Here is a 17865-nt window from a genome sequence, read left to right as displayed (position 1 = left end):
CTTTTTTCACATAAATGGATTATACTAGCATATTGTTTTGAAGTGTGTTTTTAGTTTTCATTTAACATTAAGGATATCTTTTCATGTTGGTAAATATTCATTTACCTCATCCATATAAAGAACTGTGCCACATCCCATTGCAGTGATGGATCATAGTGTATTTAGCCAGGCCTTACTGACTTACTGTTACACTGCATTCTATTTCCACTATTCCAAACAAAACTGTAGTGAGCTTCCCTCCCCCCAGTGCATCTTGGGGCATTTCTGCAAGTATGCTTGTAGGACAAATTATAGCTGGGTCAGAGGGCAAGCATGTTTCCAGTTCTGGTATATTACTGACTTACTGTCAAAGGTTATGACAGCCTTTATTCTTGCTAACTGTACAAGCGTTACTGCTCTTCCTAACCTAGCCAAATAAGATACTACTTACCTTTTTAATCTTTGTCAATACACTTCGTGAAAATTTATATTTCTTTTATATTTATTTAACTCCCTTAATTTGCATTTGTCAAATGATGAATAAGAACAATGAATTTTCTTATGGATTTATATTTCTTTTTTCTCAGGAACTACCAATCCATGCCATTTGCCCATTTTTCTACCAGCTTATGGTTCCTGTATTTTGTGTTTTTTAACTTGATTTGTAGGTTTCTTGTGTTAGGAAATTAGCCCTTTGTCAAATGCACTGAAACCATTTTGCTCTGTTTATCTTTTGACTTTCATTTTGTCACTATGAGAACTTGTTTTTCATTTTCATATGGTCAGATTTATCAATCTTCTAGATATCATGTTTAGGAAGCCTCTCTACTCTTCCTGATTTCTTCCATTTGGTTTATGATTTAATATATTTTAATGTTTAATCTTTACTTCATCTGGAATGAATTTTAACGTAAGAATGAAGATAGGGCCAGGCATGGTGGCTCATGCCTAAAATCCCAGCACTTTGGGAGGCCGAGGCTGGTGGATCACCTGAGATCAGGAGTTTGAGACCAACCTGGTGAACATGGTGAAACTCCGTCTCTACTAAAAATACAAAAATTAGCAGGGGATGGTGGCATGTGCCTGTAATCCCAGCTGCTCGGGAGGCTGAGGCAGGAGAATCACTTGAACCTGGGAGGCAGAGGTTGCAGTGAGCCAAGATGGCGCCATTGCACTCCAGCCTGGGTGACAGAAGTGACAGAAACTCCGGGCGCGGTGGCTCAAGCCTGTAATCCCAGCACTTTGGGAGGCCGAGACGGGCGGATCACGAGGTCAGGAGATCGAGACCATCCTGGCTAACACGGTGAAACCCCGTCTCTACTAAAAACTACAAAAAACTAGCCGGGCGACGTGGCGGCGCCTGTAGTCCCAGCTACCCGGGAGGCTGAGACAGGAGAATGGCGTGAACCCGGGAGGCGGAGCTTGCAGTGAGCTGAGATCCGGCCACAGCACTCCAGCCTGGGTGACAGAGCGAGACTCCGTCTCAAAAAAAAAAAAAAAAAGACAAAAGAATGAAGATACAGACCCAATTTAATTTTGTTCCAAAATGCTAGCAAATTATCCTACCATCTTTTGTTTCGTTCTTCCCTGATTTGAATCTGCTTTATTGCTCTGCTAGTCTATTTTTGTGCCAGTACCATACAATCTTGATCACTTTGTAATAAGTTAAAAACATATACCTTTTAAATTTGGAAAATTTAAATATGGAGTGGATGAAGAAGAAAAGTTTATGGCTTGCATCCCAAGCAAGTTTTAAGGCTTATCTCTTTGCTTTTCTCTTTCTCGTCATCCAGCAACCCCTCAAAGGAGTCTCTCCTTGAGAACTTAACACAATGTGATATTTCCAGTTAGACAATAATAATTATGGGCATCTACCATGTAGAGATTAACGCTTTAAGCATTATGAGTCAATGGGAGGGAGTGGCAGCAAAAAAGTAAGAGAAGCTGAGCTCAGATTTTCATAAGCAACTTTAGCAAATGACATGGTTTAGAATAGTGGGACTGTATCAAGGAATGAGCCCTGAGCTAAGGTTAGGGCTGCCACTACTATGGCTTGTGCCCCTGAAGCATTTGAGTCCTGGACTTGGGTAACTTGCAGTGTTAATGCAATGGTCAAAAGTTACCCCAAATCACCTATATTCCCAAGTATCTGAGTCCCGCCTCTCCAAGTAGCTGGCTATTTCCCCAGTAGTTTAAATTCTGCTCAGCATCTTTACAGCTGCTTTGTTTTGCAATAAAAGGCAAATCCACACTTACTCGCCCTTGATTTGAATGTTCTATTTATATAGACATCAACTGTAATTTCTTTAGGGTTTTCTGTATTTTGTAATGAATCTTGGATGACATTCTGGCAAAGCAGTGAAACAGAAACACCATCTCTGCTTTTATGTTAACTTAAACCATTAATATAATCTGGAATCAAAAATAGGAAATAATAATAGAATAAGAGCTTTTAGTTTTGTTTTTTTGAGGGGGAGGAAGGAGATGATAATAGCTATATAAAAGACTTAAAAGCTGAAGAAAATTATATTGGGGGCATATAAAAAAGGGGAGGAATTAATGTAACATACACTATGTTTCTTCCTCAGCCTGTATCTTTTTTTGGATTTGAGGTCTTTTTTTTACACAAACCCAGGACAATAGATGGGCATCAAAATTTCTTACAATTTGGATATATATATTTTATATATACTTAAATTATGTACATATGTAGTATATTAAATTATATAACTTTTATTATGGTATATATTTTATATATATATATATAAAGATGAGGTATTGCTATGTTGCCCAGGCTGGACTTGAACTCCTGGGCTCAAGGGATTCTCCTGCCTCAGCCTCCTAAGTAGGTAGCTGGGACTACAGGCCCAGGCTCTTTTTGTATTTTAAGTCACCAAACACAAAGGGGGAAAAGTAGAAACAAATGCGTATGCATATCTTCAAATCACCTTCTGTTTTTTTCTAAGTGACCTCTTTTATCTACTCAAATTTATTTAGCAGTTGCCCATCTGTTTCTTTTATATGCATCACTGATTGTTCTTCCCGCAGGAGCACCTGATTAAATCACTGCATATTGACCTGGAGCCTAGCCCAGCAGTCTGCCCCTGGTGGTGGATTCTCAGCAGGCCTTCATTTCGGTGCAGCTGCCTATTGCTGTGCTGTTAAATTGGTCTTGGCTTCTGGTTCTGCCTGAGGAAACTGTCTTACATATTATTTTATTTCAAACCCCTCATTTGATAGATAAGGAAACTGAGGTTACTTCTAACAGTCTATGAGTCAATGAACAGAATTTGGATGTAAGACAAGTTTTGACCCTGAATTTCCTCATTTCTTAAGTAAAGCAAATAATTTTTTCCAATTCCTCTACAAAAGAGAGAGAGAGAGAGAGAGAGAGAGAATAGACAGGGTCTAGCTCTGTTGTCCAAGCTGGAATGCAGCGACGCATCCATAACTGAATGCAACCTGGAACTCCTGGGCTCAGGTGATCCTCCTGTCTCATTCTCGCAATGCATTGGGATTACAGGTGTGAGCCACCACACCCAGCCTCTCTAGAAAATCTTAATCCTCCTTGTCATATACAAATAAAGAGAAGCCAGGCTGGGCATGGCAGGGCTCATGCCTGTAATCCCAGCACTTTGGAAGGCTGAGGCAGGAGGATGGCTTGAGTCCAGGAGTTTGAGACCATTCTGGGAAATATAGTGAGACCCTGTCTCTACAAAAAATTTTAAAATTAGCTGGGCATGGTAGTGCGTGCCTGTAATCCCAGTTACTCAGAAGGCTGAAGCAGGAGGATCACTTGAGCCAGAAAGGTGGAGATTGCAGTGAGGCCAGATTGCATCATTGTACTCTAGCCTAGGCCACAGAGTGAGACCTTGTCTCAAAACAAACAAAAACAACCAAACAAAATGACCTCGTGATCCGCCCGTCTCGGCCTCCCAAAGTGCCGAGACGGGCGGATCACGAGGTCAGGAGATCGAGACCATCCTGGCTAACACGGTGAAACCCCGTCTCTACTAAAAAATACAAAAAACTAGCCGGGCGAGGTGGCGGGCGCCTGTAGTCCCAGCTACCCGGGAGGCTGAGGCAGGAGAATGGCGTAAACCCGGGAGGCGGAGCTTGCAGTGAGCTGAGATCCGGCCACTGCACTCCAGCCCGGGAGATAGAGCGAGACTCCGTCTCAAAAAAAAAAAAAAAAAAAAAAAAAAAAAAAGGCGAAATAAAGAGAAGCCATTTCAGAAGCGAAATGAAAGACTAAAGTTGAAAAACTACACAAATCCATTCCTAGATGGCTGAGGAAGGGTGATGAGGTTGATTTAGCGGGGATTTTAGGGAGCAAGTTCTTTGTACTTCAGGGTTTTTTTTTTTTTTTTGAGACAGGGTCTCGCTCTGTCACCCAGGCTGGAGTACAGTGGCATGATCTTGGCTGACTGCAACCTCTGCCTCCTGGGTTCAAGTGATTCTCGTGCCTCAGCCTCCTCAGTAGCTGGGATTATAGGCGTGAGCCACCACGCCTGGGTAATTTTTGGATTTTTGGGCAGAGATGGGGTTTCATCATGTTGGCCCGGCTGGTCTCAAATTCCTGACCTCAGGTGACCTACCCACCTTGGCCTCCCAAAGTGCTGGGATTACAGGCTGTACTTCAGGGTCTTCTTTATATGCATTGTCAAAAGCTGCTCTATTCTAAATTTTCACAATTCTAGCTCATTCTAGCCTCATTCTAACTCAATACTAGGCATAGAGTTGCCAGGTTTAGCAAATAAAAATACAGGACACCCAGTTAAGTTTGACTTTCTGATAAACAACACATTTTTTTAGTATAGTGTAAGGTATCCCAAATATTTGATGACACATGCTAAATTTATATGTCATTTATCTGAAAGCCAAATTTAACTGTATTTTACGTGGCAACCTTAGCTAGGTGGTATCTTGTAAGGAACTAGGGACAGAGTGTGTAATACTATTTCAGCTATGGGGTTTCACAATGGCCTAAATCCGTAAAAAAAGTTAAATATACTTTCAAACAGGGTATCCACTTCTGTGTTAGTTCCCCTGGAAATATTTACTAAGTGCCCACTTAGCTTCTTTCTGATATGAGTCTGTTCAACAAATATCCCTGAGTGATCACTTCTGTTCACTCCCTTCATCTGGCTTGTTTCCTTACTCCCCCACACCCTGATGCCACTTTCTACTTTACTAGCAGCTGGACATATGCTAGGATACACAGCATCAAACTTCCTGAGTGTGCAGAGCCCTGTGTGGCACATCCCCTGGGGTGTTGCCTCCACATCTCTGTGTCTGGGAAAGCTGTTGTGGTGGCACATCCCTTCTGGCAGGATGAGAATGAAAAAGCTCCTGTCTTCTGGTGGGCTTTCCGTGTTCCTCTGGCAACAAACATCAGAAGTCCAAGGCCAGAGGGCCTGCACTGGAACAGTCTGCTTGTCCTGGTTAGCAAAGACAGAGAGTATAGCCTCCATGGGAACTGTTGGGAGTTTCCAGGGTTAGGCAACAGTCCTGGGTGGCACTCTGCAGCTTTATCAGATCTTGGAGGGTCTGGACCAGGAAATTTCAGAGATGGCCCCCAGACATGCAAAGGATGCTCTGAGCAGTCACCTCCCCAACTCTCTCTCCCACTACCCCACAGGGGAACGAATGCTCATACCACAAATCTCCTTGGTCTCTCCTTTCCAAAGCCCTTTCTTTTCAAGATACAGTGTCTGGAACCCCATCACAGACCCTTCCCCGTGGCCAGAGGAGCAGGGTTCAGCATCATGGCTGATCACTGAGAGTTGCTGTCTGTGGGCAGGAATCAGCTGAAGCCAGCAGAGCAACTTCGAAGGCACTGCAGGCTCATGCTGGGAAAAAGGTTGGCAGGCAGGAAGAGTTGGCTCTAGGGAAAAGCACCTTGCTTTGGCTGCAGATGGGAACCTGAGAAATGCTGTGGTCATGATCAATGAGATTGTGATCAGACCACAGTCTCATGGGTGTGACCTGCTACTCTAAGCCAGACCATCTTCTAGAACCCTGATTCCTTTAAATAGGCTCTCTGCAGCCAGCATCAGACTGCAGGAGCCTGCCTCTGCTCTTTTGGTTGTAGAACTCTTCAGCCAAGGAAAAGAAATCTGAATCTTTGGCCATGGCCACCCTGCTTTCTGTTAGCGACAGTCCCAGTGAGAAGCAAAAGTAAGGCTGGGATAGGACAGGGCAGAGATACATGCCAAAAGGCAACAATGATGAGACTGAGTAAAGCAGCTGTCAGCACCTCTGCCACCACCTCCTTGCTTTCTCTTCTGGAGCCTGACTAGCCTAGGGTTGTGGGTAGATGGCTCTTTATGCCCCAGGCTGCCCCACTGTACATTGTTTGATTAGTAACATGCTCTTCTGCACATCCTCCATGGGCCAGAAATGCTTATAAAACTTACAGGAAATCCAGTACATCAAATGGAGTCACACACAGAACTGTGTCTTTTAACTCATTCCTTGTGGCATTTCCCCTGCTCACTGCACACCCTGTGAGTTGGCTTTGTCTGTTCTCTGGCCTTCCTTACCTGGTTGTCAATCTTGATCTCTGTCAAGGTGTCATTTTCTTTCAGTGCCTCTACCAGGGCCAGGATTCCAGTTCCAGTGATAAAATTGGATTCTATGTTTAGACTTGTCAAAGTCTTGTTTACTTTCAGCATGTCTGCAAAAGCCTTATGATGCAAAAAGAAAAAAACTTAGAATTAAGTTAGAATTTCTAAAGATTAATTTACTAAACCCCTCACTCTGAAATTAAATACAGATGTTTTCTAGCACTTAAAGAAAACTTTCACCAAATAATACTTCCACTTCCACGTAACAAAGATACAATTTAAAACCGCAATTAAAATATTTCAGTCCAGCAGTCTAGACATAAATTTCACATACTTGCAAAAACTTTTTTTAAAAAAGATACTGACATAGGATTACTGATTTTTTTTTTGTTAAGTAGAGACATTAAAAAAACACTATCTGTTTTCTTTTCTTTTTTTTTTTTTTTTGAGAAAACATGTTTTAACATTAGAAAAAAGGTAGAAAGGACATAATCCCAGAAAACCCAGTTTTTTTCCTTTTACTATGAATTGATTAAAAAAAAAACTTTACCATTGACTAGTACTTGGACACTACTGATTTAGTTATATTATTTCAGATCATCTATAAATCAGAATTTTAAAAAGATAACTTTTGGAGCAAAATCACCACTGAGGGTGGCAAACCCATGGGAGACTCCAGTTTGAGACAGCAGACTGCACATGTGCACTTGCCGGCTCTCTTTACTCTCAAAGTTTCCCACCACCAGGAAGAAATAATATAATTTTTAAGAGACTGAAATTCTCACAGTGCAAGAAAACAAAACAAAAGGCCATTATCTTGAGAAATTGCTGAAATACAGAAAATAGAAAGATTGACAGATAAATCAGCACAAGCAAGTTGTTGCCTGAGCTGCTAGAGATAGGTTCCATTTGGGGCAATTCCTTAAAGAACTGCCTTAGGAACAGATGGAACAGCCAGGGCAGATGGAGAGCATACTATCCCTCCCAGCACCTTCCAGGAAAAAGAGCAGCTGCCAGCACAGCTATCAATGAAGTCTCCCAGGAAGAGCCTCTGGTGAAGGTGCTGTGAACTGTGAGAGAAGCAGTGCGGAAATGGAGGCGCCTCCAGACCTTCATACCAGTACAGTGTGGGGGGAAAAGGGGGAAAGGCAGCTCTGCCAGGAAGGAAGTACAGTATTCCCCGCAATCTGCGGTTTCAGTTACCTGCTGTCAACTGCAGTGGGAAAACGTTAAATGGACAACCTCAGAATTAAACAATTCTTAAGTTTTAAATCGCATGCTGTTCTGAGTGGTGTGATGAAATCTTGTGGTCTATGTCGCCCAGGAGGTGAATCAACTCTTTGTCCAGTATCTCCATGCTGTCCCTGCCTATGAACCAATGACATTGCCTACTTTTGACATCCAACTATTGACATCGTCATGGCTGGATGAGCCAGGATCACTGGAGGCAGATGATCCTACTTCTGACAAATGGTCAGAAGGGCAACAGTAGCCTAACACAGTCCCTTTGCCTATGTCATTCACCTCACTTCATCTCATCACACAGGCATTTTACCATCTCACGTCATCGCAAGTGGGAGGAGGATAGAACAGTAAGATATTTGAGAGAGACCATATTCACACAACTTCAATAACAGCATATTGTTATTACAATTGTTCTTTTAGTTATTGTTATTAATATCTTACTTGCCTAGTTTAAAAATTAACATTATTATGGGTGTGTAGTATAGGAAAAGACACAGCACATATCGGGTTTGGTACTATCTGTGGTTTCAGGTATCCACTGGGGGTCTTGGAACATATCCTCTGCAGATAAGGGGACTACTATATATTGAAAGGTGTCCCTCCCAGAATGAAGTCCTCCTAACTGTAGTGATTGCAGGGGACTCTCAGGCTGCCTGTGGGCTCCTTATACACATACTGCAGAGAAGATGGCAGGTCAGCATACCTGCTGCTGAAAAAAGGTCTCACTCATACATTCAAAAAAGACTATTTATCAGGCTTCTGTGCTCTAGCAGTAGAAAAAAACAAAAATCCTTGTCCTCAGAGAGGCTTATATTTGAGCAAGAGGGCAGAGTCAGTAAATTAGTAAATAAAATATATAGCTTATCAGATGGTGACAAATGGAGAAAAATAAAGGGGCCTCCTTTTTAAGGGAGAGGTCTGCTGGTAAAACAGATAGATATAACTGCAGGAGAAATGATCCTGGTTTATACAAACCAACCTTGCTCTCCATTCAAAAATATAAACAGGCAACCAATAATTGCCAGACATTTTAGGAAAACCAACATCATGAAAGAATGAAGTTGACCAAGCAGGACAATATGCCATAGAAGAAACAGCACAAATGTAAAAATTCTAATTATGTATTATTTTCCTCCCCACCCCACAAAAAAAAAAAAAGGAAAGAAAGAGAGAAAAAGTAGGGGGAAAGAGAGAGAGAGAGAGAAAAGAAAACATTTTGAAAATTTTTAAAAACTACATTGAAATAAAAGAAAATAATAGACATCTAGAATTACAAAATAAGCATGGCTGAAGACCAAGTTGGTGATCTAGAAGATAACACTGAGGATATTTCCAAGGATATGCAGCAAAAAGACAAAGATAGAAACTATGAGAAAACCTTAAGAGATGTGGATGAAAGATGCAGAGATTCAACATTCATCTAAGAAGAGTTCCAGAAGGATAAGAAAGAAAGAAAGAAAGAAAGAAAGAAAGAAAGAAAGAAAGAAAGAAAGAAAGAAAGAGAGAGAGAGAAAGACAAAGAAAGAAAGAAAGAAAGAGAAAGAAAGAAAAGAAAGAAAGAAAGAGAAAGAAAGAAAGAAAACAGAAGGGAAGAAGTTATCAACTAACTAAGGAGGAAAAATAAATTTCCCAGAGATGAAGAAAGTTATGGATCTTTATCTGAAAGAAATCACTAGACACTCAGCAGAATGAATAAAAACTACTCTTTTTTTTTTTTTTTGAGACGAAGTCTCACTTTGTTGCCCAGGCTGGAGTGCAGTGGCATTGTGTCAGCTCACTGCAACCTCCATCTCCTGGGTTCAAGCAATTCTCCTGCCTCAGCCTCCTGAGTAGCTGAGATTACAGGGGCCCATCACCACACCCAGCTAATTTTTATATTTTTAGTTGAGATGGGGTTTCACCATGTTGGCCAGGGCTGGTCTCAAACTCCTGACCTCAGGTGATCCACCCGCCCTGGCCTCCCAAAGTGCTGGCGTGAGCCACCGTGCCTGGCCCAAAACGACTCTTAAGTGAACAGACAAGTGAAATTTCAGAATTCCAAAGGGAAAGAGAGTACTAAAAATTTCTTGCAAGGAAAAATAAGTTATCTGCAAATGATCAAAAATCAGGTCAGCACTAGTCACTAGATTGTAAGGTCCATGGGAATGGAGATTTATATTTATATAGTCATATAATTGTAAATGCTGCTAATAGGTTAATTTTTGGAATCAATCTATATACAAACATAGAATATAATTACATAAAATGTATAAAGCTCACAAGTGTGAAAATAATGTAATATCTACAATTTGGAAGTGGAAGAGAAAGGAGGAATGGAAAATAAAGTAAGTATAGAACTGCCCTCATCATTTATAATAGAGAATAAAAAATTTTCTAAGATGATAAATGAAAAATATGAATTTCTGTGTATTAGTGATTTTCTACATTGACCACACATTAGAATGGCCTGAGAGCTTTAAAAAATTTACCCCAGAAGAATTGAATCAGAATCTCTGAGGCTGTGGAATGGCCATCTGCATTTCTGAAGAGCTCTCCAGGTGAATAATGTGCAGTTAGGGTTGACAACCACTTTTTTTTTTTTTTCCATTTTTTGGTATAGAAACAGGGTCTCTCTATGTTGCCCAGGCTGGTCTTGAACTCCTGGCTTTAAGTGATCCTCCTGCCTCAGCCTCCCAAAGTGCTGGGATTACAAGCATGAGCCAGTAACCACTTTAATTAAAGTCATAAAGACAACAACTAGAAGAATGAAAAACAAACTACTAATAGTGATTGCTTCTGGGGAGTAGAACAAAAAAGTTCTGAACTATTTTAATTGTTTTTACAGTGGAAAAGACAGGAAGAAAGATGAGAAGTCCCAACATTGGATGAGAACAGGGTTATTTAACCCCAGCATGACTGACACTTGGGGTCAAAAATTCTTTGTTGTGGGAAGCTGTCCTGTGTACTGAAGAATATTTAGCAGTATCTCTGGCCTCTGAGACTCACTAGATGTCAACAGCACTCCTCCCCGTCATGACAACCAGAAATATCTCCAGATGCTGCCAAATGTCCCCTGGAGGGCAAAATTGCCCCAGGTTGAGAACCACTGGACTAGAAGAATAATCCTGTATCTTGATCAGGCAGTTGCTTGTACTGCAAAGAAAGCTCAAGAATTTGGATTTACACTATGGCACACCACGTAAATTAAAGTGTATTTATTCTGTGCTAGGTCCTTAATTAAAATTAAATCTATACATTTTAATCTGATCACCAGAGAGGGATGCATCAGGACTTTCCTTTTGGACACTCCAAGCTTTGGGATTTACTCTCATTATTAGAATAACAAAATGTCAGAGCAATTAGGCCTTTACAGAAAGTTGCAGGACCTCCTGGCGAGTTGCCAGGATCTTGCCAATTTCTTTTAAACTTGAGAAAACACTTTCTTATGCTCCACAAAACAGGGGCGAGCCAGCCAAACACAATCCTGGGCTGCAGGCCCAAGTTCATTTCAGTTCAGCAAATATTTGAGCATATTACATGTGCTGGGAATAATAACATTATTAAAACAAAGACTAGATGTTTTAAATGTCACTGAAATAGAGTAGAAATACATCTTTAAAGAGAAGGATTTGCTCTCTGTACTTTATAGGATTGTACGGAAATGCGAATTTCTGCACTGGCCAAATGGTAGCCATGAGAAATGTGGCTATTGAGCCCTTGAAAACTGGCTAGTCTGATTTGAAATGTGCTGCAAACATAAAACACACTGGATTTCAAAGATGTAGTATGAAAAAAAGAATGCAAAATACCTCATTATTTTTTCAAATTACATTTTGGATATATTGGTTTAAATATAATACAGAGAGTTCCTGACATGATGGTTCCACTTTCGATTTCTGGAATTTACCATGATGTGAAAGCGATACTCATTCAGTATGCTCCTTGACTTATGATGAGGCTATGTTCAGATAAAGATTTTCAGTTTACAATTGCTTTATCTGGACATAACCCCATTGTAAGACAAGGAGCATCTATTTACTACTAAAATTAATTTTGTCTACTTTTCAATTTTTTTAAAAATATGGCTACTAAAAATTTTAAATTTATACGTGGGGCTTACATTTGTGGCTCACGTTTTATTTCTTTTTTTTTTTTATATACTTTAAGTTCTGGGTTACATGTGCAGAATGTGCAATTTTGTTACATAGGTATACATGTGCCATGGTGGTTTGCTGCATCCATCAACCTGTCACCTACATTAGGTATTTCTCCTAATGTTATCCCTCCCCTAGCCCTCCAACCCCCACAGGCCTTGGTGTGTGATGTTCCCCTCCCTGTGTCCATGTGTTCTCATTGTTCAACTCCCACTTATGAATGAGAACATGCAGTGTTTGGTTTTCTGATCTTGTGACAGTTTGCTGAGAATAATGGTTTCCAGCTTCATTCTTGTCCCTGCAAAGGACATGAACTGATCGTTTTTTATGGCTGCATAGTATTCCATGGTGTATATGTGGTACATTTTCTTTATCCAGTCTATCATTGATGGGCATTTGGGTTGGTTCCAAGTCTTTTCTATTGTGAATAGTGCCACAATAAACATACATGTGCATCTGTCTTTATAGTAGAATGATTTATAATTCTTTGGGTATATGTCCAGTAATGGGATTGCTGGGTCAAATGGTATTTCTAGTTCTAGATCCCTGAGGAATTGCCACACTGTCTTCCACAATGGTTGAACTAATTTACACTACCACCAACAGTGTAAAAGCATTCCTGTTTTTCCACAACCTCTCCAGCATCTGTTGTTTCCTGACTTTTTAATGGTTGCCATTCTAACTGGCATGAGATGGTATCTCATTGTGGCTTTGATTTACATTTCTCTAATGACCAGATATGACGAGCATTTTTTTACATGTCTGTTGGCTGCATACATGTCTTCTTTTGAGGTGTCTGTTCATATCCTTTGCACATTTTTTGATGGGGTTTGCTTTTTTCTTATAAATTTGTTTAAGTTCCTTGTAGATTCTGGGTATTAGTCCCTTGTCAGATGGATAGATTGCAAAATTTTTTTCCCATTCTGTAGGTTGCCTGTTCACTCTGATGATAATTTATTTCTTTTGCTGTGAAGAACCTCTTTAGTTTAATTAGATCCCATTTGTCAATTTTGGCTTTGTTGCCATTGCTTTTGGTGTTTTAGACATGAAGTCTTTGCCCATGCCTAAGCCCTGAATGGTAGTGCCCAGGTTTTCTTCTAGGATTTTTATGGTCCTAGGTCTTACATTTAAGTCTTTGATCCATCTTGAGTTTATTTTTGTATAAGCTGTAAGGAAGGGGTCCAGTTTCAGTTTTCTGTATATGGCTAGCCAGTTTTCCCAACAGCATTTATTAAATAGGGAATCTTTTCCCCCCATTGCTTGTGTGTGTCAGGTTTGTCAAAGATCAGATGGTTGTAGATACATGGTGTTATTTCTGAGGCCTCTGTTCTGTTCCATTGGTCTTTGTATCTGTTTTGGTACCAGTACCATGCTGTTCTGGTTACTGTAGCCTTATAGTAAAGTTTGAAGTCAGGTAGTGTGATGCCTCCAGCTTTGTTCTTCCTGCCTAGGATTGTCTTGGCTATGTGGGCTCTTTTTTGGTTTATATGAAGTTTAAAGTAGTTTTTTTCAATTCTGTGAAGAAAGTCAGCGGTAGCTTGATGGGGATAGTGTTGAATCTACAAATTACTTTGGGCAGTAAGGCCATTTTCATGATATTGATACTTCCTATCCATGAGCATGGAATGTTTTTTTCATTTGTTTGTGCTCTCTCTCTCTTATTTCCTTGAGCACTGGTTTGTAGTTCTCCTTGAAGAGGTCCTTCACATTCCTTGTAAGTTCTATTCCTAGGTATTTTATTCTCCTTGTAGCAATTGTGAATGGGAGTTCACTCATGATTTGGCTGTTTGTCTGTTCTTGGTGTATAGGAATGCTTGTGATTTTTGCACATTGATCTTGTATCCTGAGACTTTGCTGAATTTGCTTATCAGCTTAAGGAGATTTGGAGCTGAGACTATGGGGTTTTCTAAATATACAATCATGTCATCTGCAAACAGAGACAATTTGACTTCCTTTATTCCTATTTGAATACCCTTTATTGCTTCCTCTTGCCTGATTCCCCTGGCCAGAACTTCCAATATTATGTTGAATTGGAGTGTTGAGAGAGGGCATCCTTGTCTTGTGCCGGTTTTCAAAGGGAATGCTTCCAGTTTTTGCCCATTCAGTATAATATTGGCTGTGGGTTTGTCATAAATAGCTCTTATTATGTTGAGATACATTCCATCAATACCTAGTTGATTGAGAGTTTTTTAGCATGAAAGGCTGTTGAATTTTGTTGAAGGCCTTTTCTGCATCTATTGAGATAATCATGTGGTTTCTGTAGTTGGTTCTGTTTATGCGATGGATTATGTTTATTGATTTGAGTATGTTGAACCAGCCTTGCATCCCAGGGATAAAGCCGACTTGATCATGGTGGGTAAGCTTTTTGAGGTGCTGCTGGATTCGGTTTGCCAGTATTTTATTGAAGATTTTTGCATCGATGTTCATCATTATTGGCCTAAAATTTCTCTTTTTTTTTGTTGTATCTCTGCCAGGCTTTGGTATTAGGGTGATGCTGGCCTCATAAAATGAGTTAGGGATAATTCCATCTTTTTCTATTGATTGGAATAGTTTCAGAAGGAATGGTACCAGCTCCTCTTTGCACCTCTGGTAGAATTCGGCTGTGAATCCGTCTGGTCCTGGACTCTTTTTGGTTGGTAGGCTATTAATTATTGCCTCAATTTCAGAACCTGTTATTGGTCTATTCAGAGATTCAACTTCTTCCTGGTTTAGACTTGGAAGGTTGTATGTGTCCAGGAATTTATCCATTTCATCTAGATTTTCTAGTTTATTTGCATAGAGGTGTTTATAGTATTCTCCGATGGTAGTTTGTATTTCTGTGGGATCAGTGGTGATATCCCCTTTATCATTTTTTATTGTGTCTATTTGATGCTTCTCTCTTTTGTTCTTTGTTAGTCTTACTAGCGGTCTATCTATTTTGTTGATCTTTTCAAAAAACCAGCTCCTGGATTCATTGAGTTTTTGAAGTTTTTTTGGGTCTCTCTTTCAGTTCTGCTCTGATCTTAGTTATTTCTTGTCTTCTGCTAGCTTTTGAATATGTTTGCTCTTGCTTTTCTATTTATTTTAATTGTGATGTTAGGGTGTCAATTTCAGATTTCTCCTGCTTTCTCCTATGGGCATTTTGTGCTATAAATTGCCCTCTACACACTGCTTTAAATGTGTCCCAGAGATTCTGGTACATTGTGTCTTTGTTCTCATTGGTTTCAAAGAACATCTTTATTTCTACCTTCATTTCATTATTTACCTGGTAGTCATTCAGGGGCACGTTGTTCAGTTTCCACATAGTTGTGTGGTTTTGAGTGAGTTCTTAATCCTGAGCTCTAATTTGGTTGCACTGTGGGCTGAGAGACAGTTTGTTATGATTTCCATTCTATTACATTTGCCGAGAAGTGTTTGACTTCCAATTATGTTGTCAATTTTAGAATAAATGTGATGTGGTGCTGAGAAGAATGTATATTCTGTTGATTTGGGGTGGAGAGTTCTGTAGATGTCTATTAGGTTCTCTTGGTCCAGAGCTGAGTTCAAGTGCTGGATATCCTTGTTATTTTCCGTCTCGTTGATCTGTCTAATACTGACAGTGGGGTGTTAAAGTCTCCCATTATTATTGTGTGGGAGTCTAAGTCTCTTTGTAGGTCTCTAAGAACTTGCTTTATGAATCTGGGTGCTCCTGTATTGGGTGATTAGATATTTAGGATAGTTAGCTCTTCTTGTTGAATTGATCCTTTTACCATTATGTAATGCCCATCTTTGTCTCTTTTGATCTTTGTTGATTTAAAGTCTGTTTTAGCAGAGACCAGGATTGCAACCCCTGCTTTTTTTTACTTTCCATTTGCTTGGTAGATCTTCCTCCATCCCTTTATTTTGAGCTTATGTGTGTCTTTGTACATGAGATCGGTCTCCTGGATACAGCACACTGATGAGTCTTGACTCTTTATCCAATTTGGCAGTCTGTGTCTTTTAATTGGGGCATTTAGCCCATTTACATTTAAGGTTAATATTGTTACATGTGAATTTGATCCTGTCATTATGATGCTAGATGGTTATCTCGCCCATTAATTGATGTAGTTTCTTCATAGCATTGATGGTCTTTACAATTTGGCATGTTTTGGCAGTGGCTGGTACTGGTTGGTCCTATCCACGTTTAGTGCTTCCTTCAGGAGCTCTTGTAAGGCAGGCCTGGTGGTGGCAGAATCTCTCAGCATTTGCTTGTCTGTAAAGGATTTTATTTCTCCTTCACTTAGGAAGCTTAGTTTGGCTGGATAAAAAATTCTGGGTTGAAAATTCTTTTCTTTAAGAATGTTGAATATTGGCCCCCACTCTCTTCTGGCTTGTAGGGTTTCTGCCGAGAGATCCGCTGTTAGTCTGATGGGCTTCCCTTTGTGGGTAACCTGACCTTTCTCTCTGGCTGCCCTTAACATTTTTCCTTCATTTCAACCTTGGTGAATCTGACAATTATGTGTCTTGGGGTTGCTCTTTTCGAGGAGTATCTTTGTGGTGTTCTCTGTATTTCCTGAATTTGAATGTTGGCCTGCCTTGCTAGGTTAGGGAAGTTCTTTTGGATAATATCCTGAAGAGTGTTTTCTAACTTGGTTCCATTCTCCCCGTCACTTTCAGGTACACCAATCAAACGTAAATTTGGTCTTTTCACATAGTCCCACATTTCTTGGAGGACTTTTTTTTTTCACTTTTCTTTCTCCAATCTTGTCTTCTTACTTTACTTCATTAATTTGATCTTCAATCACTGATATCCTTTCTTCCACTTGATTAAATCAGCTATTGAATGCTTGTGTATGCTTTATGAAGTTCTCGTACTGTGGTTTTCAGCTATGAAATTCTCGTACTGTGGTTTTCAGCTCCATCAGGTCACTTAAGCTCTTCTCTACACTGGTTATTCTATTTAGCCATTCATCTAACCTTTTTTCAATGTTTTTACCTTCCTTGCAATGGGTTAGAACATGCTCCTTTAGCTCAGAGAAGTTTGTTATTACCAGCCTTCTGAAGCCTACTTCTGTCTACTCGTCAAACTCATTCTCTGTCCAGTTTTGTTCCCTTGCTAGTGAGGAGCTGTGTTCCTTTGGAGAAGAGGCGTTCTGGTTTTGGGAATTTTCCACCTTTCTGCTCTGGTTTCTCCCCATCTTTGTGGTTTTATCTACCTTTAGTCTTTGATGTTGGTGACCTACAAATGGGGTTTTGGTGTGGATGTCCTTATTGTTGATGTTTATGCTATTCCTTTCTGTTTGTTAGTTTTCCTTCTAACAGGCCCCTCTGCGGCAGGTCTGCTGGAGTTTGCTGGAGGTCCACTCCAGACCCTGTTTTCCTGGGTATCAACAGCAGAGGCTGCAGAACAGCAAATATTGCTGTCTGATACTTCCTCTGGAAGCTTCATCCCAGAGGGACACCTGCCTGTATGAGGTGTCTGTCAGCCCCTACTGGGAGGTGTCTCCCAGTCAGGCTACACAGGGGTCAGGGACCCACTTGAGGAGGCAATCTGTCCATTATCGGAGCGCAAATGCCATGCTGGGAGAAGCACTGCTCTCTTCAGAGCTGTCAGGCAAGGACGTTTAAGTCTGGAGAAGCTGTCTGCTGCCTTTTGTTCAGATATGCCCTGTCCCCAGAGGTGGAATCTAGAGAGGCAGTAGGCCTTTCTGAGCTGTGGTGGGCTCTGCCCAGTTCAAGCTTCCCTGCCGCTTTGTTTACACTGTGAGCATAGAACCACCTACTCAAGCCTCAGCAATGGCAGACGCCCCTGCCCCTGCCAAGCTCCAGCATCTCAGGTGGATCTCAGACTGCTGTGCTAGCAGTGAGCAAGGCTCCATGGGCATGGGGCCTGCCGAGCCAGGCATGGGAGAGAATCTCCTAGTCTGCTGGTTGTGAAGACTGTGGGAAAAGCACAGTATTTGGGCAGGAGTGTACTGCTCCTCCAGATACAGTCACTCATG

General features: G+C 40.6%; 1 protein-coding gene across 3 annotated transcripts in view; it reads right to left on the bottom strand.

The window, feature by feature from the left end:
* Positions 1-17865, bottom strand: part of TMOD2 (tropomodulin 2) — a 66195-nt gene that overhangs the window by 12516 nt on the left and 35814 nt on the right. For all 3 annotated transcript variants that reach the window (XM_030930666.1, XM_030930668.1, XM_030930667.1), the window contains one exon: positions 6525-6668. In XM_030930666.1, the coding sequence (XP_030786526.1) occupies positions 6525-6668 (144 nt within the window). The remainder of the gene's footprint in view (positions 1-6524; positions 6669-17865) is intronic.

Source organism: Rhinopithecus roxellana, chromosome 5 (genome assembly GCF_007565055.1).
Source record: "Rhinopithecus roxellana isolate Shanxi Qingling chromosome 5, ASM756505v1, whole genome shotgun sequence".
NCBI classification, from domain to species: Eukaryota; Metazoa; Chordata; class Mammalia; order Primates; family Cercopithecidae; genus Rhinopithecus; species Rhinopithecus roxellana.
This window is presented reverse-complemented; position numbering and strand designations above follow the sequence as displayed.